At 46.6% G+C, this 25,635-nt stretch overlaps 1 protein-coding gene across 8 annotated transcripts in view; it reads right to left on the reverse strand.

Annotated features, from left to right (window-relative positions):
* The window catches only part of mnb (minibrain), a 110,961-nt gene continuing 85,326 nt past the window's right edge, over positions 1 to 25,635 (reverse strand). For 4 of the 8 annotated variants that reach the window (XM_037422550.2, XM_075892328.1, XM_037422547.2 and 1 more), the window contains 8 exons: positions 13,485 to 13,702; positions 11,761 to 11,949; positions 11,122 to 11,287; positions 9,465 to 9,898; positions 6,518 to 6,658; positions 5,300 to 5,452; positions 1,836 to 2,046; positions 1 to 774 (listed from right to left, as the gene is read on the reverse strand). In XM_037422550.2, coding sequence (XP_037278447.1) covers positions 437 to 774; positions 1,836 to 2,046; positions 5,300 to 5,452; positions 6,518 to 6,658; positions 9,465 to 9,898; positions 11,122 to 11,287; positions 11,761 to 11,949; positions 13,485 to 13,702 — 1,850 coding nt within the window. In that variant the 3' untranslated portion in view covers positions 1 to 436. Of the gene's footprint in view, positions 775 to 1,835; positions 2,047 to 5,299; positions 5,453 to 6,517; positions 6,659 to 9,464; positions 9,899 to 11,121; positions 11,288 to 11,760; positions 11,950 to 13,484; positions 13,703 to 15,744; positions 15,921 to 25,635 lie in introns of those variants that run through there. The other 4 variants (XM_075892326.1, XM_037422551.2, XM_037422548.2 and 1 more) reach the window with 4 other exon arrangements.

Here is a 25,635-nt window from a genome sequence, read left to right on the forward strand (position 1 = left end):
TTTTTGAAAGACAGCCTCAAGATTGCATGAGTAGCATTCAAAGGTGTTGCAACTCTTTACGAAGCACAAAACAAACCATTGCCATTAAACAAAAGAAAAGTGCATTGTACACTAGATGGTCTCTTCCAGTGTCTTTCTTCTTAATCGCATACCATTATGAAAAATGACTTCTTATCGAATTTAAAACATGCTCTAGCACAAGGCCCAAGTCGCGTGCAGCATTGCTATTCGTTGTGTCAGTACAAAGGCAGCCACATGTCCGCTACAAGGCTTCGAAAGAAGACTGCATGCTCCTCCTGCCACAGCATCATCACCCCGCTTTTAACAATGCCCAAATCGTCCGGCGTTATTAGAAGCAGCAGCCCCCCTCCTGGCGGTAGTAGCGATGGTCGGGGAGTGTGGCCTCTTCTCTCCTCTCTCCTAGGCGAGGGACGCATCAATGAGAGACAACGGGTGCTGAGTCGTGGCAGAGGCCCATGTGCGAGTCCTCGTCTTCAGGCACCCTCCCGTACGGGGCCCCGTAGCCATGGTGATAGCCCAAAGTATCCATGGGGCTGAGGCGCTGCTGCTGCACTGGCTGTGGCTGCAATTGTGGCTCGGCCGCCAGCCGAACCATACCGCGACTGCATCGAGCCTCTGAAGATGACGAGCCGACTGCCGCTGCTGCTGCGACTGCTGCTACGGCCTTGGAAGGGACCATCACGCAGTGAAGCGATGGGTGCTGCAGCAATGATGTGGGGTCCGAACGGGTTCGACTGCCCGACGAAGAGGCTGCTGCAGGAAAGGCGCACCCAAACGACATGCTGTTAGTAATTCGATGAGGTAGGTACGATGCAATGAAGAATGCTCCAATGTAGCACAAAGCCAACACAGTGATCCAATTGAACATTGTTTTGCTTGGATGGGTAATGTAAGCGGAACGACCAGGAACAGACAGCCATGTTACACAATTTCTAACACAACTAAAGCACCGATGCTTACCAACCAAACTAATAGCATCATTTTCGAGAAAAAATATAACACATAGCTGCATCCACAATGCAGCTCACATCTTTTCTCAAATCAATAATTACTATATGCATCATTAGGCATACTGGCGGACTGCATCATTCTCTCCCAATATAAAGTGAATTATCAGGTTTTTGCAGTAAAATAAACATCGGATGAAAGCATGCCATTTTGGGAGGTACTAGGATGAGGTGGAGTTATTGACAAATGTGAACTGCTGTCGATATAAAAAATTCCGAAGCCAAGATAATGTTGATTAGTTGAGTCTAAGTGCCTATAGTTAAGCTATTAGACCACAGTGGGCAAATCTGTCGGATGCTTTCGCAAAGTCGAGACAAAGATGCAATCAATGATTTTACTATTATTCATACCATTACGTAAACCCAACGTAAATTCCAATAGTTGGATATCTCGCAATAATGCTTTCCGAAAACCATGTTGATTTACAAAAAAAAAAAAAAAAAAGGACTCAAGATGTCTGTATATGGGAAGCGACGATGTGTTCAAGCAGCTTGCAAGGGATGCATGTTAGTGAGATGGGCGATAGTTAAATCGGGGAAGTGTTTGTTCCCGTCTTCATAAACAGGTCTTTCATTTGCTCAAAAAACAGGTGTCTCCATAAACAGGCCTTTTCATTTACTCAAGAGATCTGTCTGCCGTAAAAAGCATGAATGCAAGAGAAAAAAATGCCTCAAGTGGATTACTACTCCTGTTCCTTTCTCTCTCTCTCTTTTTCGTGTGTGTGCTTTTACCCCACCAACGCTAATGCCTCTGGCCCCGGAGGGTACAATGAAATAAAAATGAAATGGGAATTTCATTACACTCACAGGAGCTGCCGCCCGAGGATGCTGATGAGGAGGATGCGGAAGAGGTTCCATTGTTGAGAGACACTGGCTGTGTTGGCATCAGCATGAGACAGGATGCAGCGGCCGACGAGCTCCCTTCGATTGCGGCTGGTGATGTTGATGTATTGGTGCCTTCATCCGCGGTGCGCCGAAAAAATGAGTGCTGCAGTGCATGATGTGGCGTGATGCGTCCCTGAAAAAAAATAGCAATGCATACATGCAACAACTTAGTAAGTAGCCAATTACAGTGTGCTAGCACTGCATCATAATCATCATCATCAGCAGCAGCAGCAGCAGCCTGACTTCAGTGTTTCACAAATTCAACCAGTCTTGCACTTGCTGTGGCTAGGTTATCTCTGCAAACTCCATAATTTTATCTGCCCCTTTCACTTTTTGCTTCCCCTCCACATGCTTGCCTTCTCTTGCAATCACACTGAATGATAAGCGGTTATCTTTCTTTCTCGCCATATGCCCTGTCCATTTCTTCTTCATTTCGACTAAGATGTCTTTAAAACCCTTTTGTTCACAGACCCACTGTCGCTCTCTTCTTGTGCCTCCACGTTACGCCGGTGATAGTTCTATCCATCACTTTGCTACGTCAATTTTTTTTAAGCCTTTAGCTTTTGTTTTTTTAGCTAAGTACTAGTAAGATATGGCCATTATATACTTTTCTTTTGGTGCACAGTGGTGAATTAACATTCATGAATTGAGAATGCTTGCTGAATGCGTTCCACTTCACTCTTATTCTTCTAGTTGCTTCAGCCTCATGTTTCAGTCCTGCCGTTATTGCCTGTCCTAAATAGACACACTTCACCACTCCCAGCAGTCCCTCGCTGCCTATCATAAAGTGTTTTTCTCTTCCAAGCCTGTTGAAATATACTTCAGTTTCCTGCATATTGATTTTTGGACATACCCACTGCTTTCCCTTCCGATTCAGTAATCATAATTAGAAATTCTTCCCCTGTGTTACTTGGCGATAAAGCAGCATCAATCAGTGAAATGCAGGTTACTATGGTATTCTCCATGAACTTTTATCCCTAACTGTTCCCCACCTAAAACTCAACAAAACTACCGTAAGCATGCAGCAAATATTGTCACGGGGTCGTGACGTGGCCGAAGACAGGAGACTTCGTGTTGGGATTTAACTGTTTATTTGGGCGAACCTGTGCCCGGTAAACGGAAAGTCCAATTACAGCAGTAGTCTTGCACAGATAGCAGTCTCGGACCGATAGCGGTGAACGGAGCGCCGGCCTTCGATCAACAACTGACTAGCGGCGAAGCGCGTCGGCATTTATACTCTTGCCGTCGAATGTTCTAGCGTTATCGCTGCCGGTAGCGTAGGTTCCAGAACAATCTGTGCCGTTCGCACAGTGGGCGTGATCTTATCGAAATGATCTACTACAGTCCGGAACCTTCTCGAAAACTGCAGGCGCGGTTTGCGCTGAGAATCGTGTGGTGTTTTGGGACGATAACAAAAACTTGGGAAATGGAACATGGCATTATCATCGCATTGACTGTATCTCCCTTCCTTGCACCTTCCTTTAACGGAATTTGGGTGCTTTCTTCAAAGGGACACTAAAGAGAAACAATGACTTGGTTTAGATTTATAAACTGCACTCTGACAACTCTAATTCAACAGTTTTCACTATCACGAGTTCATTATTCGCAGAGAAAATCAGAGCAAAGTTTCATTTAAATTTCGCCCAAACATCTCTGTGCATGACATAACAAATTTCGAAACGTATTTTTTGCATTTTCCCGACGTTGGCTCGAAATTTTTCAGAACTTCATATGCTAGGTCTATGGCACCCACAGATGACGATATTTCATTTTTATCAAGTAGAAGACATGTAGGACCCCCAGAACAGACCTTCAAAATTTACTATGTCAAGGCGGTGTCTTGACCAGAATTTTCACGTTTCCTTGCTTACCAAGCGTCATGTCTCAATAAGAGTGATGTTTTTGGGATTGTGAGATTGTACTTTACTAATACACAAAAAACCGTTTTGCCCCTTAGTGTCTCTTCAAGGAATGCTATGGTGATTGTGGAGTTACTGTTGATTCGTTCCAGTACTATTCTTACATACAGCACTTTTACGCCCCGATTCCTTCATGCCTTCATGACTGCAGAGATGTTCACCAACTCAATGCTTTCACATATCATGAAGGCTATACAAGGGCTAGTCATACTCGGCACATTCCTCTATATCCTCATTGATAGTGTATATATGTAAAGTGTTGGGTCGACTGAAGGAAATCAAACTTGGTCCTTTGGTTGAAGAAGGCTGTAATTGTATAGATTTGTAACTTGGGCACAAACAGAAAAGCTGATCCAACTGATTTTTTAAGTACTGTTGTCCCCTTTCTTACGGATTAACATGATGCTAGCATTCTTCAGAGATTCTGGTACACTCACATTTCATAAACAGGGTGGCCAGTTTTTCTAGCACAATCTGTCCACCCTTTTAGCGCAGATCTGATGTTACTTTATCCTCGCGAGTGGTCTTTGTCTCTTCGCATTTCCTCAAGGACTTTGCTTAGATCCCCTGTCATTACTGCCCAATTCATCTGGGCTCCCTCGCAAATGATTGGCATACTCTACCTATTATACAAATAGGCTTAGAAGATACATTCTTGCTGTCATAGAGTTCCGATTTCAGATTATTGTGATATGCTAATTCACTACATGACTCTCTCCCTTTAGAAAAAATACTGCTACCGAAACGGTGCATGAAAAATATTATAGAAAAGTACTAATGCTAGAACAACAATAACATACATGAAATCGACACAGAAACATACATAAACTTGGCGTGTTTTATCACAATTGGTCAGTAGTTATAGAAAAGTTTTGTTTTTTCACAATTGGTCAGTAGTTATAGAAAAGAAAAATTAAGGCAGCTTCGCACTAAAGGTTCCAAGCCTGAAAGTGCTACGTTGGGCATCCGCATTCGTTTCTCTTTCCTTTCACCTCTCAGTTTCTTTTTTCAATTTTGCAGTTGTTTTTTTCTGTCGTTTTCCTCTTCATTTTTTATTATTTCATTATTCCTCTCCCATTATGTGTTTTTTTTTTCTTTCTACTTCCTCCTTTTGTTTTGCCATTTTCATGTGTGGTTATGCTTGTGCTGCACCAAGCGATTGCAGCACAAGACAACCCAAGTTTCTAATGTGCTTCACACTTTTCATCATCAAGACGCTCAAGGAGCAACCGGAAGGAGACATCTCCCTGGCCCAAGCACGTGCTAAATATGCTACAGATGCCTATGTTATTCGTCGTTTTGTCTGCGTCACACCAAGCAACAATAGCGTACAACAGCATACAACAACCCAGGTCTCTGAAGTGCTCCGCACTTAAAACAAAGAAAACTTGACGCACAGTTCTACGTTTTTCACATTTTGCCCTTATTCCACAAATTACCCGATCATCCAAGTGCTCATCAGCTTACCTTAGGGTCGTAGTCAAGCATGCGAAGCACCAGGTCGCGGAACTTGAGGTAGTCGGCAACGGAGTGACCCGGCTCAGCCAAGCGCCGGCCACCGGGTCCTCCAGTCTCCACACCAAGCACCTCGTGCAGTCGCCGCGTACCCGGAGGACGGTACTGTTTGGGAGAGAATGTTTGCCCATGAAAGAGACATGAGGTAAGAATACAACTCCTTTCGATAATCTATAGTAGCCATCCTGAATTCCTGTTAATTAACACAAAGCTTTTTTTGCTTAATTTGCTCAGCTGTAAGGGTAAAAATGGCACAACAAACATATACTTAGATTGATTTAAACCTCCCATAAAACATTTGTCATAGAAGGCTATTGTGGTTATGATAAAAAAAAAACAAGTACAAGGTACTCAGAGATACTCTGCAACAACTCTAGCAAAAATTCTCTTAGTGTCACCAACAGCGGCATAAATCGCCATCCCAACTGAGGCTTCCATGCATTCACTGCGGTAAAGACTTCTTAGATGCGCTAAGTGAAACTGGTGGTCTCAAATAAGCGTTTGTGAATAGATCTAAGTGTATTTTGTGTCCTCTTCCTTATATGTGCCGTGCTGATACACACTGGCAGAGCAGACAACCAACTAGCCCGAGCAGCAAGCCTCCTTGAATAGGTGTTGCAGTACTCCTAAATTTATGATGTGACAATGATAATAACAATATCTGGGCTTTTGTGTTATAAAACCGCAACATGATTAAAGAGGCACTGTAGTGGAAAGCTCCAGAAATTTTGACCATATGGCGTTCTGAAATGTGCACGGATATCATACAGTACATGGGCCTCTACCATTTCGATTCGACCGAAATGCGACCGCTGCAGCCAGGATCGGACCCATGACCTTTGCGTCAGCAGCCGAGCACCTTAACCACTGTTCAACCGAGGCGGACTACAACGTGACGTCATTAGCATACCGGCACTGAAGTCCCCTACGAAAAATTCAAAATTTCTGATTCGGTTTTTCTTGCAATATTCGACCTACTAACCAAAAACTAGCAAAGATAGCATTAAATCAGTACTTTATCAGTCTGAACAGGTTTAGAATTTCTCAAGTAGAGTTCTTTCAATGCAATGGCAGCTTGCAACACAACATAAAAACAGCTGCACATTATAAAAAAAAAGAAAAAAAAACAAATGCAGCTGTTAAATGGAAAAAGCATGGCTCATAGCGCACCTTCTTGCCGTCCTTAGTCTTTCTGAGCACGTAGCTGCCGTCCGGTAGCTTCTCAAAGTACTTGCGCGCCTTGTGGGCCTTGTCCAGTAGAGACTTCGGGGGAATCCCAAGGACTTCCACTATTTTGTTCATCTGGTCCACCTGCGCCAACCGTTGCAGCAAAAGGAGCACTAAGTTGCAGGTATTTAGTGAAACAGGACAAAGCAGTAACCTACTCCAACAGAGGCGACCCCCTTTTCAACACTAATGAAGTAAAGCACAATCTTATTACAAGAAAACTGTGCGAAGCCCAAGTATACTGGCAGATGCGCAACATTACGTTAAAATATTGTGAGTGGGGCCGTAAGTGACACCACATTCTACAACACAATGTAGTTCATTCTACATGCACAGATCGCATGCATAAACAAAAGGAGAAAACTTGGATTGATAATAAAACAGTGCAAAGAAAATAGCACAACCTAAAAAGACAGCAACTGTTACCGTATATACTCGTGTAAGGGCCGCACTTTTTTTTCGAAAATTTTGCTAGGTGCGGCCCTTACACGAATCAGGCCGATTTAGTACAGGCAGTACAGGCCAAAGGTCTGTACTGTTTATGCAACAGTAGCAGAGTGCAAGAGTCACAAATGACATGCCAGAAATGTTTTTATTCGGATTCCATTTCGCTGTCCTCGTTCTCGGAGGAGCTCGCCTCGGCGTCCGCGTCTTCCCAGAGACGGTCATCTTCGGTGCCGTTCATGGAGTTCGAAATTCCCGTTACCTTGAAGCTTTTAGCAACTACTTCTACTGACATGGCACGCCACGCATTCAAAATCCATTCACACACCTGTTGGAGCGACGCCCGCTTCAGCCGTCCTGTAGGGGTCTTCTCGTGGACGCCTCCAGCCATCCATTCAGAGTAACATCGGCGAAATTCCACTTTGAATGGTCTGTTGACGCATACGTCGAGCGGCTGCAGCACACTCGTCAGGCCACCGGGAATGACGGCCAAGTCCGTACGAGTTGCGGCAACTCGGTTCTTGACGCGGTCGGTCAAGTGGCCCCTAAAGCTGTCCAAAACAAGGAGGGCTTTCCGTTGTAACAGCCCTCCAGGTCTGTTTGCCCAGACGGTCTTAATCCAGTCAACGACCAGTTCCTCGGACATCCAGCCCTTCTCTTGCGCACGTACGACGATTCCCTGAGGGAACTTCTCTTTTGGGAGAGTCTTCCTTTTAAATACGACGTACGGCGGAAGCCTCCTGCCGTCTGCCGTGATGCACAACATCACAGTGCACCTTTGGCGTTCTGCACCAGTCGTGCGCACAGACACACTTTTCGCACCTTTTAAATCCACTGTGGTGCTTTCCGGTGCATCGAACCACACAGGTGTCTGGTCCGCATTCCCAATTTGGGACAGGTCGTATTCATGCTCCCTCCTGAGAGCATTCACGAAGCGATGAAACTTAATGACGTGGTCTTCGTACTCGCGCGGCAGTTTTTGGCAAATCGTCGTTCGGCGCCGAATAGAAAGCTGGTTACGGTTCATAAACCGCGTAGCCCAGCCCCGACTTGCCTTGAATTGTGCCGGGGGTATTTCCATGTGGCGAGCGATGCTGAGGGCTTTGACGCGTATCATGTCAGTCGATACGGCGTAGCCGTCCCTTCGTGTGTCGACGACGTAGTTGACGAGCTCGCTTTCGAGTTGCGGGTACTTGCACTTTTTCCCGCGAAACGCCTTTCGGCTCCTGTTAGTAGCGGCGAGGGCATCTTTCTGATTCATCCAGTAACGCACGCGCTTCTCATCGACGTCGTACTTTCGTCCAGCTTCCCGCTTCCCGTGCTCCTCGGCATAGTCAATCACTTGCAGCTTAAATGCTGCAGTGAATGATCTCAGATGCCGGCCCATCGTCCGTCACGTGCGCTGGCTTCTGCAGGGTTCACTACAACCAACAAAGTGACACCGACGACACCGATCTGAAGTCGCGCTGCCAACGTATCGACACGATGCTAGGAACGATGCCAACAAAGAGGCCGCACAAGGCAAATATGGCGGCGCGCTGTCAACAGCGTGGTCGGCGCGTCGGCGGAAGTAGAATAAAAGCGGAAAAGCGTGCAGCGCCATCTGGCTGTAAATGAACTAACTACACTTTTCTGGCGGGACATTTTGAACTTTTGTTTTTTTTTTTTTTCGAAATATCCGCTTTCAAAGTTGGGGTGCGGCCCTTACACGAGGGCGGCCCTTACACGAGTATATACGGTATGATTGACAAATTTACCTCTCCATGCTTTGTTTATTTTTTCACAACACTGTGGTTCAGCAGCAGTTCAGATCACTGTCACATTTACACAGATAGGTGACTGGTGTCACATTTGCACAGATACACACTGCCTTAATTTTTGTGCTCTTTATGGTCTGCTCTCTGCCTGCATCATATCAGACCTACATGCCCCACTAAGATCCTTTTGTGAGAGACAAGGAGGTTGTACTGGCTACAATGGCGATTCACCGACATAGATCGACTACAGCACGCATGTCACTCTCGCTGTTCAGCACTGCACATACACATGCTGCCCTGAAACCCGCGTGCACAAGTCAGAAAATGAAGAAAAAAATTCAGCCAGTCCCACAGCGTGAAATCTTTGACAGCAAACTTGTAAGTGCGTGTTCATTACAATTTATTCAAGTCTTCAATTAATGTAATGAACAAAAGTGCAAATTGCTTGATGGTATTTTCCACTATGAGTGACGACCTAATTCCCAGCATCACTATCACTGCTTTATTTATTTGAAGAGAAGCATTATCATCATCATCATTTTTTTTTCACTCCCCCTTCGATAACATGACCAACGGGATCACTACTGCTGCAGCCACTGTCACCACAACGACACCGGGTAGCCTAAAACAGTTTTGCTGTAAAAATGAAAAGCAAGGCTAACAATAGTGCGGAGATAATAAGCACTGACCTCGTTGGCCCCACTGAAGAGCGGCTCGCCCGTGTGCATTTCTACCAGGATGCAGCCTAGACTCCACATGTCGATGGCCATGTCGTAAGGTATGCCGAGGAGGACCTCGGGCGACCGGTAAAAGCGGCTCTGAATGTACTGGTAGATGCGCTGCCCCAGCTGGCAGGAACTGCCAAAATCCACTATCTTGATGGCACTCCGTTTGGGATTGCACAACAAAATGTTCTCTGGCTTGAGGTCACAGTGGATGATGCTCAGTTCCGGACTGGAGAGAAACACCAGTGCCGTGCACATCTGCTGGGCAAACTTGCGCGTCAGATTCAGTGACACCCCGCTGAAGTTGGTGTTTCGAAGCAGGTCGTACAGGTTGTACGAGAGAAGCTCAAACACCAGACAGAGATGGTTGCGCCACATGAAGTGGCCCTTTAACTTGACTGCAAGTAGTTCGCCAATGGAAGTACCGCACCAGGAACGCAGGCCAGGAGGGGGAGGAAATGGGAGGAGAAACAAAGACATACACACGGATACGTTTAATCTCCCATTAACATGTGGCAAGGCAACATCATTGTGTAAAATAAAAGACGGAGCAATTTGGTACGTAATATATCCAATAGCTTCCGTGAATGCGTCCCATTCTTTCATGCTACTTTTTGTTGCACTTCAGTTTAGAAATGCCTGCCTGCACAATAGCACACTGGCACAATCAGTTTCTAGAGTTAAATGTTATTTCCTATTATTATTTTTTTGTGTGTTTCCATATCATAAAACAATAAGAGTGCGTCAGGCAGCATTCACTTTTGCACTAAAGGCAGGGGCTGCGGCACATGTAATTATACAGCCTTCCATACACGATTACTGGGTTTGCTCTAAGCAAGCACGCAATCGAAATTTTGTTGCACATCCTCGTGAACACATGAAGAACCTTTTGTTAGCCCCGCCTGAGACATAAAAAGCTGTCCTACTTGAAAGCTGTAGAAAAGCCAGAACAAAGAGTAAAAGTAACCAATATGTCCTTCAACAACACACAGTCAAGTGCAATGGCCCAACTATGGTCATATATATTAACATATAAAGAGCTGTGTCTTTCAGCACAAAAAGAAAAGTATCTAAAGTGAGGAGAAATTTCCTATATTTTGCACTGTAATAGTGCAAAATATTGTTGTTTTTATGAATTAGTGCATCGTGCAGTGCACATTCAAAATTTATTATGCTGTGATATATTCAGTGAATGTTTTTAATACTATACAATCTGAATCAGTTTAGCTTCGATTCAGTATTCAAGTGTCTTGTTGGAATAAGTACCAGTTCACCCAGAATGTTTCTTGGAAACAGTTTATAAAAAGAAAACCACAGGGGGGTGGGGTAAGCTGCTAAATATTCAGGATGCACATTAGATTTTGTGGGAGGACAGTGACCATAATGACTGTAAAAACAGTGGAAGTACAACTGAAGGTATATACACCAAACTACCATATACAAATGTAAAAACGCCAGCGGAGTTTGATTGCACTTTGGAAAGCGAGGAGAAGAAGCCCATTCACATTTCCTGATCTTGGACCGCATTAAAGATCCATTCAACACTGTCCAGTATACGAAACAAGATTACTCACAAAAAAAGTTCAGAGTGTCAAAATTGACAGGTAAGAGTGACACACACCTATTTTGTCCTTGCCCAGCTGACAGCAGGTGCCATTGCTCTCATGGTTATTCATCATCTCTAGCAATTTAACCTCTATTTGAGCTTGGTTTAGGAACGGCTTCTTGTTCTTGATGATCTTGATGGCCACATAAACATTTTCATCTCGGTCAAATGCTTTCACCACCTGCAAGACAATCATTACAAAGTAAAACATAGTTCTAACATAGGCTACTTAGGCATTTTAAATATATACTTTTTAGCTCACAGAACATTTCAGAAAGAAGTCAGCTTTGACAGAGTGCACTGTCCTATCCGACTTCCTTTTGGAAAGGTTCCACGCACTAAGTAGGTATATTTCTTTTGAAGTGCAATACCAATCAGCCCAGGTAGCCATTCTTTTGCAATTAGGGCATTTAACCTACCACAGCCTTTTTCACACACTTGTGTGTGTGTGTGAGTGCGTGTGTGCACACACGCACACATACATAGATGCACATGCACACAATAGTATTTAATTGTTAAAGAGACTAAACAATGAATGGCTTCCACAACTGAGCAATTAAATATTGGTTCGTTCCTCAACCATTTCGATTAGTGGCCTGGCCTTCCTCAGGAGCTGTAAACAAAACGGGGCAAAGACTTGAGCCGGGTTCTCACCTGACCGAAGGAGCCCTTGCCGATGAGCGAATCAATCTCGTAACGGTCCAAGAATCGCTCCCCATTGCGGATGATGTAGTCGTGGTTATCATCATCGAAGCCCTCATTGTACAGCTTTCGCTCTTTCTTGTGGCTCTGGTCATCTCCCTGGGGTTGCTGCGCTCGCCGCTTCTTCTTGGCATAGTAGACCTGTGGGCACGGGTTGCAACGAGACAATACGAAGCGTGCTTTAGAAGACGAGACCAACTTGACAAATCTCCACAAACATAGCAGGTTGTCAAACATGTTTTCAAGTTGCGACAGTCATTTGCAAAAACATCACTGAACACTTCACTGCTATGTGGGCAGACCATACCCACAGGCTGAGCATGGCGTACCACCATAAAAATGTGCCATGGTTGCCTGTGTTTAACAGGCAAATGAAAGCAATTAGTAGGAAACATGTGAAGATACAGAAACGTCAAGATTTCAGAAATCTGCTCCAACACGGTTAGCAATACAACAAACAAGAAAATAATTTTTTATGTCAGATGGAGCAAGAAATGGATAAAAAATTAAACAGGTTTCGAAGCGTTCTCAGATAATAAGCAACTTTTCTCGCAATACTGAACTGCATTCACGTCCTAGCACTTGCAAAATATTGACATCACTGAGCAGCACATTGTGATGCATTCTCAAAAAAAAAAAAAAAAAAAACACTATTGTGGCACATTAGGAATAATTAAACAGTTTCTTTGCAAAAGACCTTCATGGAGTGTAAATTACTGCAATACCTAACCCATGAGTTTGCACTACTACAGAAGTTCCTGTTTTATGTCTATGTTATTGCTGTGGAAATGAAACTTGTTTCAATTTTTTTGCCTGAATGTACACAATTTACGCAAAGGTGTAACGAAAAGATGTCAGGAATGCGTTCGTATCTATGCTGCTTGTTTAAAAAGTTGAAAGATACTAGAGCTTCACCTTCAAGAGTTATTGTGATCATGTGACCGAAGCACTGTGCAGATCGCTTTCCACCATTCCGCAAAACAAAAGAAAAGTATGTGTTTAAAATTGCTGGCCGTTTTAAATTTTTACACCTTTAGGATGTAAAGTTGTAAAGTGCCCACCATGCCCTAATTCTTCCATTTGCAATTTGACGAAGTACCCACTATACGTCCGTAAGGTGCCACGCACATCAGCACACTTTGAAACCAACTACTCGTTCTTCACATGTTCTGACAACTGGAGCGGTTCTGCGATTCTGCCACAGAATATTACATACGTCAAAAAAACATATTCCACTACATAACATTCTTGCACTGTTTTTTTTTACGACACACTTTCAAGCACAGGTACGATGTCGTGGTGAACTGGGTTATTCTCACCTGGACCAAGCATTTCAATTATTTATTTGCATCTATTTTATAATATTGCTCACAGACAACACCAATTTTTCACCCACAACCAACAACGCCAACACCGCAATTTCTGCAAAATGACGTCTTTATAACTATCGTGTTAGAAGATGAATCAAATAAGAGTGCAGCTTCGTGGGTAAGTTAAAACTGCACAGTGGTAAGTTGCAAGGGTAGTGGTAAAGTTAAGCACATGTTTGTTGCTGCCACTGTCTTCAAAAGCGCAACCCTTCCACTATGCAGATTGAATGGGACATTCGCTTTGTTACTGATAACTTTTAAAACCATAATAAGAAGAGGTTTTGAAACGTGATAAGTCCAGAGAACCACCTCGTTGATGTGCTTGTAGGTCTTGATGAGGTCGACGCTCAGCTTCCGCAAGGGTGCCTGGCTAGAGTCCCTGAACTTGTAGGACATGTGTTGCGCGTCTGTGGCCATGGCTGCCAGCAGGTCCTGTGTCACGAGCCTGCCATACGTGGCATTGCCACCTTTCGCGCCAGCGCCGGCACCAGCCACCACGCCCCCTTGCTGCTGCTGTTGCTCGCCTGCAAAGGTACCGCAAGGGATTCCTTGTTATAGACGACAATATGCAACTCTCGCACCCCCACTTTGAGCAGGCACTATTGACGTCAAATCCAGTCACGGCTGTCATTGCAGCCTGCACTGGACTGTTGCCAGAGAAAATGACAATAATGGCACAGTGAGAGAATAGTGGTGGCAAGCTCATCTTAAGTGCTCTTGACGAGATTGTTTACATCTCGTTTTGTTTTATTCACGCTGCACCTTTGCAGTACTATGAGAAGAAACTTTCTATTGTGGCCGTTTCCATCATTCTTTGTGGCAGTTCCCACAGCCACTGCAAGATATGGCAGTGACCAAGATTAATGAAGAAATTGAAGTATGGACTTTTGGGCAAACTGTTTAGGAACGTTGACTAAATCAAAAATCGCTACAACACAGAAGTGCATGTCTTGTTTTCAAGCACCATGGCTTCATTGAAAAAATTCTAGTTTACAGTGGACCTAAAAGCTTTTATGGCAAAGTTAGTTTTCTGTAGTAGGAGATTCCTCAATGCTACATGCCAATCTTGACATCTATAACTCAATTATATCATTTAGCTATTATAGTGAAAACTTTGCGAGTTTATAAATCCAGCAAAACAAGAAACTGGCTGTAAGTAATTCGTCACACAACTATGGTTAATGCAGGTTTAGGATATTAGTCCTGAAGGCATGTGGAAATATTATTCATCATATTTCAAATTGTTGTAAATCGCAGTATATTTTCAAATTCAGATCACACTCTGCTCATATATCATTTTTCCTTCCTTACTTTTTCCTCATCATTCTAATCGGATTGACACCTGTACAAGTAAGAAGTTGCACTGTTTTAGATCCTCAGGTTCTTCCACCTATGCTGCACCACATTATCATCTTAATTAAAAGTCATAAAGAAATGCATGAGCATCTTGACAACCATTCATGGCAACTACAATGCTCTGCTGATTGGGTTTGGTGGGCGAAAGTGGACGGCTTATTTAGACACCATTTCCTGCAATAATCTTTACAAGTTGCATTCGCAAGCCTGGACAGAGCCACGACACTGCACTGATTAGTGCATTTGAGCTGCCAATGGAAGGAGGACTGATGCACACGTGAACACAGCTGCGACTTTGCAGGTATAAAAACAGTGCCGGAGTCGAAGTTCAATAGGGTTGAAGCTGCACTTGGTGGTGATGGGTTATCACGCCTTGAAGTCAAAGTTGAGCACTTCTAATGAGCCCAAAGGGGACAAGTAAGACATGACACTCGCTACCTCCACTGTCACGACATAGATATGGTACAGTAACAGAGCAGGTGAGAAAAGGAGGAGACTAATTACGTGGCGCCTCTCATCGCCAAGAGCGTCACCGAGCCGCTAGGCCAGGGAGAAAGGAAGAGACAGGATAGGACTAGAACGGGCTAAAGGTCACGAAAGAACTAGGAGGGGAGCGGGCAGCAACACCAAGGGCAGCAAACACTAGCGTAAGGGCAGGAAGCGGAGAGAAAGGAACTTTGCCGCCGGTGTTGCCAGGGCGTGCCGGCCGGACGCATCCAAAAGTTCACCGCACGCCAGCTGGCATCGACGTAGGCACATCAAGGCGGCGGGCGCCTCGCACTTCACGGTGGCAAAGCTTCCGCGTAGCACAGCGGTTTCTTCTTCTTTTTTTTTTCGTTAAGCGCAGACGCCCAAGCTCGCGGCGCCGCAATACGACGTCAAAGCCGGCGGCAGCGGGTTCGCGTACGCGACGGCAAAACAGCTGTTGCCATCCGCGCAGACGTGTGAAATCGACGAATATGGCCGCGGGGTGCGCGTGTCTACCACTGCGTGGACGCGCATGCACAGTACGACACCCCAACTCCCACGCAAAGGAATAGGGGTGAAGATCGGAATGCGGGCCTTGTAAACCACGGACGCGAGAAATACGTCCCGGCGGCGTCTTGTTAGTCGTTCGTTCGCGACGCTTTCTGGAGTCTGTGCTTGCATGCCCAGCATCTTAATAACATGAGGGATGGCGGAGGGAGCGATGGCAGATGTCGCGTCGCACCTATGAACAAGCGACTAGTGGACGCGACGATGTCCCTGACGCCCTCGGCGGCCAGGTTGGCCAAGCGGAGGAGCGTGGCGCTCTCCTGACGCTCCATGGCTGGTCTCCGCAGCGTCTCCTGCCCGGGTCGCGAAGCACCAAGGGCGGAATCCACGGTTCACCGGCCGCGGTCCCGTGCGTGCTGCTGCTGCTGCTGCTGCTGATGGCAGTGGTAAGGACGACAGCGCTCGCCGTGGTCGGTTCAGGTCCTTGCGCGACGCGACCATAGCGACGGCGCGGACAGGGGCGACTCTCGAAGCTCGTCCGTTTTTCAGCTGCTGCCCTGGACGTAGGAGGCCCAGATGCGGTCGCGAACGCACTCGATCGACGCCGTGGTGGTTTCCCTTTCCCCTCGCCGATAAGAGGCCTCGGCAGTAGTGATACAATGTTCTTGGGAAAAAAAAAAAACTGCCACAACTTTGTGGCGTGAACCCACGAGGAAATCAGCACGGTTTCATCAGAAAAAAAAAAAGCTGCTAAGATTTCTGTGCGATATCATAATTCCATTTCTGAATCATTTCGCCACCTTGCGGGATCCCTGGGAGCAGTAGACAATGGCCCGCACCCACTGAGGGTGATGACTGGCCGAGAAGCAGGTGCATATAACACCCTAAATAAGCCACTCTCCTTGCATTTTTTTTTTCAAGTACAGTGCTAAACCACTATGAAACTCGACACGACAGACCCGGGTTCGACGCAAGCCACGGCGGCGGCTTTTTTTTTTTTTTCGAAAGTCTGCTTTTAGCCGTACTAATGTTGATTCAAATATACACATGCAGGTTTCCTTCGTGTATGGAGTCAACAACAACAAAAAAAAAAACCCGGCGGGGAGGTCCACGAATCCAGCGGTCAAAGTCGGGTGATGCCTGTTGCACGGAGGTGACGACGACGACTGCCTGCGCCCCTGCACAAGGTAGGACTTGGGAGAGGGGATAGCCTTCTTGACAGATAGAAGTGACTTGTTATTTCGTTGAACGTAAATGAGGACCAAAGAGAGCGTGAGATTCAGAAGCGAGGCAGTTGCAGCGCACGCAAAGAGACGCACGTGCAAAGAAGAAACGCTCGTTTGTCCTCGCGTTCATCCCTGCCCATGCGTCTTCGTGCGCGGCAGCTTCACCAAAGAGCTATACCAACTTCTCCTCTTTGCCTGTCGCGCCTCAAAGATAGCGACCTTTCGGCGGTGCGTGGCCTTGCGTCACACCTACACACTTAACCAAATCTCACCCTTAAGGGTGTAAATGAGCTTCCCTTTGCTCCCTATTGGGTGTTTAAAAAAGGGTGCTGAGAAAGGGTGCAGAGCTCAGCACCCTTAAGAAAAGGGTGCAGAGCAAAAATTTTAAAGGGTGTAAAGGGTTCACCCTTTAGGTTCCGCTTGTAGGGTGCTGAGACGCGAATAGGGTGCTCAAAGGGTGCGCTTAGGGTGTCGCACTCTTTTTGACACCCTTAAGGGTCAAAATCGGTTTAGTGTGTATATATGTGACGGCGCGTATAACACACTGGTGAAAGCGCGCCTCGAGCCAGGGATCGCCGGGCCGTCTGGGAAGCGCGCCCCGGGCTCACCTTTTCCCCACAGAGCTCTCACCATCGCCTATACCCGGCGAGCCGACCCGGTGGCTGATCGATTGATTGGTTCATTGGTTTTTAACAACTCGGAATAAAAAAGAAACGACATGCGATATGACGTCGTAGCGGTGGTTCCGCACTATACCGCGAGACGATCCGAAATCTCGCTCATCCACGGAAGGAAGCTGGCAGTTCGGCCACCACTCCCCCCGGAGCGGGAGAACTGCCAGCTCCTGCAGGGGGCGAATGACCCTTGAATACAAATGCGAAGAACGCATTCGCTTCTTCTCCGCGCGTGTTATGTTGGCAACACCTAACACACGTTTATTGTGCCGTCGTATATTCCTTTCTTCCTTTGTCCGTGTCAGTTTCATCGCTCGAACATGCAGGAGCTCGAGTGGTCGTGCTGGGTGCGCGCGATTTCACTACAGTCGTGCTTCACGTGACGCCACGCGAAGCGGGCATTGCCGCCACAAATCCGCTGCACGCATTCGACTTTCAGAAATGTGTCCAATGTTGTTCGAAAATCAGCAAAAGACGCCATTTACTCGCTGTCTTCTTCACAGTTGCTTTTTCTGTAGCGGCAGGCCTCTTCAGAGGGTTGAAGACATTGTTTGGAACAGAAACGCTTAATTAACTTTTTTAATAAGTGGAGTTACATGTAGTTAAGTCAAATGGGAGAATTAAAGTCCCTCGTGCGAAGAACCGATTGCCGCTTTGACATTTTGGGAAAAAAAGCGGCATCTACAAATGACTGCGAATTAACGAAATCCTGCGCAATTCTGCGGCGAAACCGAAACGTGAAAGAGCGCAGCTGAAAATGAGAGCGCATTTCGATATTAACCATCAACCGTCTTCGTTGAGTGGATGTGTGGGCTGGGCTCGCAATTACAGCACGCATGACGCACATACGTTAACGACCGGGGAAGAACTGCGCCCCTGTAACCACTGTTTTTTTGAACAGAGACGTAGTCGTATAGTCGTCTGCTTGTTGCACTCGTCGTTCCTTTGGTTTGCGTTGTGTCGCAGAATTTAGGAGGGCTCAACACGTTGGGCGAGTTGGTAATTCATAACTACAAAAAACTGACCGAAAAAAAGGACAAGAAACAGAGAAGGAACACACACACATAAGCGCAGTGTGTGTGTGTGTGCCTGCTCTGTTTCTTGTCTCTTTTTCCCGCAGTTCTCGTATAGTTAAGAATTTAGAGTTTCATTAATTCGTAGGCATTAATTACTAGACACCGCTTTTCCGAAATCTCAAAGCGACAATGGGTTCTTCGCGTCAAGGAATTCAATTCTCTCATTTGACTTAACTGCGTAACTCCACTAATTAAAAAAGTTAACTATTCAACTTTCCTCCTTATCGTTCCAAATGATGTCAATCAATCAATCAAACTTTATTTCAGGAATGCATACATTACGTGAATAAAATTTTACAGTACAGAGGAGGTCCCGAAGTTAGAAAACTGTCGGGGGGACCTCCGTTAGAGAATAAGTAAATAAGTAAATAAGAGAAATAAGTAAGAAATAAGTAAAAAACCCTATTAAGATACTTGCCGCTACAGAGAAAGCAACTGTGAAGACAGCTAGCAAATTGAGTTTTTTTTGCTGCTTTTTTTTTTAAACAATGCTGGACACATTTCTTGAAACACCCTGTATACACCTCGTCTAAAGCGTAGCGGGAAATGGGACGCGTCCTGGAATGCAATCGCCGGGGTGTAACAACGGCTAAGAGAAAAGGGGGCGTCCTTGGAATAGGCGTCTACGAAGCATGCCGCCTCGCTCATCGAGAGATCAAGGCAGACACTGGCGAACACAAACAGCTACGCGGGCGCACGTTCGCGCGTCGATATGTGTCCACGCAACAGAAGTCTGTTTTGTGATTCTCTTTTGGGACGTTAAACCCCACAAATCAATCATCAATGTCTTGTGATTCTCGCAAACGCACATCTGGCAAGCAAATGCCGAGAGAACAGCAGCTACGCGAATCTGTTATCAATATGTTGACCGTCTATGACAGAATGATATCTGGCAAGCAAATGCCGAGAGAACAGCAGCTACGCGAATTTGTTATCAATATGTTGACAGTCTATGACAGAATGATTATCTCACTCTACCGAACATCGACGTGATAATATGCATACATTAGGAAAAGGACGGCAAGCGGGACGTCTGGCGTTTTGTCAGACTTTGAAACACACAGAGCAATCTTTTTTTTTTTTTCATCTAATTGAAGTTCATCTACTCATCCATCTATGTGGCCAAAAAACCTGCTCATGAATTCGAGCTCACACCAGAGCTTGCATCGTTCCTTTTTTTTTATCTTTTTCACTTCAGTGGGTATACAGTTGAGATCAGATATGTGGGGTTTAACGTCCCACAGCCACCATATGATTACGAGAAACGCCGTAGTGGAGGGCTCCGGAAATTTCGACCACCTGGGGTTCTATAACGTGCACCCAAATCTGAGCACACGGGCCTACAACATTTCTGCCTCTATCGAAAATGCAGCCGCCGCCGCAGCCGGAATTCGATCCCGCGATTTGCGGGTCAGCAGCCGAGTATACTAAGCCACTAGACCACCGCGGAGGGGCAGTGGGTATACAGTTTACGTTCGTCCCGAGTGTACGAAAGGGTCTATACCGTTGCCCTTTGGCGCTGACTCGGGAGCACGCACTATCCACCTTACAACGCGTAATAACTTCATCGAAGGAGCATCGTGTCAAGTTAACATTGGATAAAAAAAAAAAGCACGCATCGAAGCCTGTCACTCGTACGCAAACGCGACGGGTGAGCGAGAAGGACTGCGGGACGGCATTTCAATGACCTCGATATTCTAGACATGGACGTCACTGGCACGGTGCAACGAAAAAAAAAAAATGAGTCAAAAGAAAGATCGTATATGTATACAGGGAAAAGGGCAGCGAAATAACGTGACACCAAGCGGAGGTACACGCGTCAAAGGCGCAAGTGTCACTGCACGGGGAGTCCTTCGGCGCGCGACATATGCGTCGCGATCGTATACGTGCTTTCGGCGACAGTTTCTCGCGGACCTCGTCGGCGACACCGCGACTGCTGCGGGCGACGACGAGAACGATGACACGGTGCACTGCCTTTCTCAAAGAAAGAAAGCGTCGCCCGCAAAATTCTGAAGCTTTTCACGGCGGCGCTCTGCCAGCAGCACGCATTTCCGTCGTCGTCCGACTGTAATAAAGCGAGAGGCCCGGATGCCGGCCACCACACCGTTTTCGTTCATTGTCGGCTCGATACGAGATTTCCTCAAATAGCCCAACAACGTGTTATACCACAACACCCTTCTCATAATTTCCACGGGGCACGAAAAAACGCACGTTTATCAGGGGGGAAGCGGTGGGGGGTGGGGGAGTGATTTTGAATGAAAAAAAAAGAGAAAAGTCAGCCCCGTAACTGTCTCTCAGGGGGAGGTCACCTCAACAGTAGCTCACGAAAGGATGGGGGTAGAGAAGGGATTTAAAGGTTAGGATGAAAAGGTGAAGGAGAGAAAGCAGAGAGCGAGGTGCGGGGACAGCGAGCGACGACGGAGGTAAAGAGAAGACAGGAAAGATGGAACACGGTCGCAGGAGTCCGAGGACGGGGCACCACTGGCGAGAGCTCTTGTCGGCAACAGGAGATATGGCATGGGCTAATCCAGTCGGCCAGAGCTGCACTGTCGTCGGAGATCGCAAGGGCACAGCCGGTCGGCACGGAATCCAGCGAGCGAGCGAATCAGCCGCGTTCATGCATTCTTCACCGTTTCCTGTGTTCGTTTTTTGGACGAATACGTATACTTTCCCAATGCAATGACCAACGGGGCCAACAAGGTGTTATATGGCCAGTATGCGTCACCTCGGTCAAACGCCGAGAGAGCAGAGAGAGAGAGAGTGCATTTGCGCAGCGAGGAAAAAAAAATAGCACGCAGCAAGGGGTCACTCATCAATTTGAAGACGGAGTCAGGAGGCGAGACGGGAAATAAATAACGCACGGCGAACAACAAACTACGTTTCGGTGGAGAGCGCTGCAACGAGAGGGCTCATTTTAACCGCTCGGCCGGCCAGCGGGCACTGCCTACGCGGCGCCGGTTTTACAACATGGTATACATCTCGGGCTATACAGGGTGTCCCACATAACTTGAGCCAAGAATTTGAAAATGAAAGACACTTCACCGGCGAATAGAATCAAACGCGTACTATTTGCACTAGCATGTAGGTACTCAGGCTATTTTTTTATTTCTCCCCATACTAATTAATTATTAATTTTTAATGATTCTTTTTATATTGACTGGAAGCCCAAAATATGAACACTGAGATGTAGATCACTTTCAGAAACCATCGACAAAATTGTTTCCTGTACAGTACGTCTAGCGCTGTTATTTTTTTCCGCGTTGTAAAGAAAGCCTATAGCAGCACTATAGCAGTGCGCTCGATTGCGGTCCGTCACACGGCTTCTTTTCACCTTTCGCGGGCTTTTTTTACAACGTGGAAAAAATAACAGCGCGAGACGTATCGCACAGGAAACAATTTAGTCGGTGGTTTCTGAAAGTGCTCTACACCTCATTTTTCATATTATGGGTCTTTAGCCCATAATTAAAAATAAGGTAATCAAGAATTAATTAATTAGTATGGGAAGAAATAAAAAAATAACCTGACTACCTACGGGCTAGTGCGAGTAGTATGCGTTTGGTTCAATTCGCCTCCTAAGTGCTTTTCACTTCCAAATTCTTGGTTCAAGTTATGTGGGACACCCTGTATATATTGCGCCTCACTCGTGTATTGCGCGCAATCCGCTTTACAAGAGTGGTTCCTTATTCGGGACAGTTCCGAATCAAATATGACAGCATGGGGTCCTTTAAAGTGTACTTATAGAAAGGCACAAGAAAGAACCGTACGGTACAGAACAGTACGAGGGCTTCCTTGAGTTGCGACGCACCCGTTGAGTATGCACCGGCACTTCCATGGTGCATTTCGACAGATGTGGATCATGGTACAGTAGTGAACCTAAACGGTACGATGGGTTCGGTATTGTACCACGGTATACGGGACACAACATTTGAATGATATAGGCTAGCAGAAACGCGTATGAGAAGGAGAGGATGCGAGGGCGTCCAGTAGAAGGAATCTGCCGGTATTTGATACACCAAACTATAGAAAGAAGGCCGTGGAATGCTTTTGTGGCTTCCTTATGTCACACAAGACAGTGATAAACTTGGCATGCCATCGTCGACCAACTTTTAAACTTCTTCTATTCGCAATCTATGGGCATGCACGCGATAGTTTCCATTCAAGCAACGATGACACTTTGTCGCCGACAAGCGGTTGTCGCGGCGGCGCAAGTTTGTCGCTGCCGCTTGTCGCTGTCGCTAGGAGATCGCGTCCAAGCGGTTAGGGCTTCAGGGACAGACAGCGAGCGTTCCGAGAGTAGAGGCGGGGGGAGAGAGGAATATGTTTTGCAGAGGACACAAGCGACCTTGGCACAACCAGCGCGCTTCGACGCAGTCGCCTCGCCACCTCGGGCGCCGTTCGCGGAAATAGCTGTCTCACGCCGTCTGAAAGCTCATTGAGGCGGCGACATCGCACAGCTACTCAGCAGTGCCTAAGCTGCGTCTATGAAGAAGTGTGGCATCTTGGGCTGTAGTTGGCATGAAATGACGATAGTTATAGCGCGAGAACAGAACGACGACAAAGACAAGAAGGACGTGTCCTTCGTGTCCTTCTTGTCTCTTTGTCGTCGCTCTGTTCTCGCGCTATAACTATCGTCTATGAAGAAGTTTACGAAAGTCAATCTCGGGGGCTTTACAACGCGCCAGAACCATGCAGGATACCATTACAAAACACACTGTACGGCTGCGGAGCTCATGTAGAGGGACACTGAGTGAAACAAACCATACTGGAGCCATTCTTTGAAATGTCTTTAACTTCGCCGTCGTAGGTAGTACATTATGTCAACACGAAGGTCAAGGTTTCGTATTTAGATTTCGCGCCAAATTCTTTTGTATATAACCGTTAGCGTGACGTCACGGATCTCGCTCTTTCCGCGTGTATTAGCCGCGTAAGCTCAACATATTGTGAAACTTGGTCCGTTAATCCACCGGCCCCTTCAGTGGTCAAAGCATTTTGCTTCTACCGACTGAAAACCACACCGCCTCGCTTAGACAACGCCAAATATTTGACCTCCCAGCGAGTTGGTGCGGGCAGGGCACTTGCTTCGTGCGCGTTTTCTCGCTTACTAGGAGTCTTGGCCAGAGTTGAAATTGAATTGTTAAAGGATAATTTACAAATACGCGAAGAATCTCTTCTCTCCTGAGTGTCCCTAAGGGAGCCTGCACTTAAACATGTATATTGTTGTTTTCACATTCCTCCCCAACCTAAGTGCGGCCGCCGTGGTCCGGCAACCAAACCCTCGTCTGTATACAGGGAAGGTAAGTTGTAGTTTGAGTGAATGGCACGCCAATTACTTAGGTGGTACCGGCGTGCTTGTTGGTTGTACCTGCTCTTGAGAACAGCAGAGCATAATTCGGAGAAACGTGGACAGGCAAACAAATCACCTGTTTTGCGTGTGTCAAGTTCCTGTGTTGTGTATATCCCTGTTTAGCACAGACGCTTGGGCTTAGTTGGCGATTGGGAATCAACACATTTGCACAGCACAAGACTTACGAGTATCGTAACTACTCGTAGTCTTTCTTTCTTTCAGTCCTTGTCTCTTCTTCTGTAGTTACGTCGTAACTACTCGTAGTCTTGCGCTGTGCAAATATGTTACATTCCTGTTTATCAGTCCATTTCTTCTGAAACATAGCACTGCTGTTCTGACGATGTCAATCACATTTACAGCGACTCTTGTCCACGGCAGTGGACAAGATCTTTATTTATTTATTTATACTGCAGCCCCCAATTTGGGGCTATGGCAGGAGTGAGCATTTACAATAACAAACAAACAGATCAACAGAGCGATAAAACAAAAGAACACTTAACGCAAATCAGCAAGGGCAAGTAAAAAAATTTTCCAGCGGAAGGGAGCGAATATCACCGGACAGTTGATTCCACATTTCGGCAGTGAAAGGAAAAAAACTAAATTTGAATGTGTTAGTTCGACAATGGTAAGGCTTGATATTAAGGTGGTGATTACTTCTAGTTGTGGACGGCGAGGCAAATGAGATGTAGGTATTGTGGGACATGCGATAGACCGAGTTAATAAAACAGTAAAGCAGTTTCATAGAATCCTTTAGACGGCGCATGCGTAATGTGGTTAGTTCAAGAGAAGACAGGGCAAGGGAAGGTGAAAAGTAGCGATCATGCCGTCGTACCGGCCGTAATTAATTTGGTTATAATTACTACACGTCAATTAATAAACTGCAAACTGCTTCCTCCGTGCTTTCCTTGGGCGTCGCGCGTATAGCCATGCGACTACCGGTGGCCAACAGAGAGAGAGTAGCTCGGCACGCCCAGGGTGACGGTCATCTCCATCGCCCCGAGCTCCTTCGGCGCTCGTGGCAGCGGCAACCCTTCAGCGCCCAAGGCGGCAAGCGCAACGCGGCACCGGCGAGGGGAGCCGAGATGCACGGCCGAGGCGTGCGGATAGCAACAGCGGCATATGCCTCCTCGTGGGCAGGCGCGCGCGGAATGCCGTCCGACGGCCTTGCGGGGGCCACCGACCTCCTCGGCGGAGCACCTCAGGGAGGAAAAAAAAGGCGCCGACGCTGCGAATCTTGGAAGAAGAAGATGCGCGCAGGCAGGGACGCGCCGCGACACTCGCATCTTCCACCGGCGTGTAAACGGCCGGCACCTCTTCTTTTTTTTTTTCTTTCTGGCATACCGCGATGCTTTCAATGAACTCGCCCCGACGCCTGTAGCGTCATGGCCCGTCCGGAATGCAGTGAGAGCGATCGCAGTACGGGTAAAATGCCAGGAATGCGCAGCAGAAAGTTCTCTGCCAAAAGCGGGAGAAAAATTGACGGTGATATCAACTCCTTCCCGACGTGTGTAGAAACGCATTTATCCGAGCTTGCACAATTTAAACGCACATAATTTGATTGATTGATTTGATTTGATTTGTGGGGTTTAACGTCCCAAAACCACCATATGATTATGAGAGACGCCGTATCGGAGGGCTCCGGAAATTTTGACCACCTGGGGTTCTTTAACGTGCACCCAAATCTGAGCACACGGGCCTACGACATTTCCGCCTCCATCGAAAATGCAGCCGCCGCAGCCGGGATTTGAACCCGCGACCTGCGGGTCAGCAGCCGAGTACCTTAGCCACTAGACCACCGCGGCGGGG

This window comes from Rhipicephalus microplus, chromosome 4 (assembly GCF_043290135.1).
Source record: "Rhipicephalus microplus isolate Deutch F79 chromosome 4, USDA_Rmic, whole genome shotgun sequence".
NCBI lineage: Eukaryota > Metazoa > Arthropoda > Arachnida > Ixodida > Ixodidae > Rhipicephalus > Rhipicephalus microplus.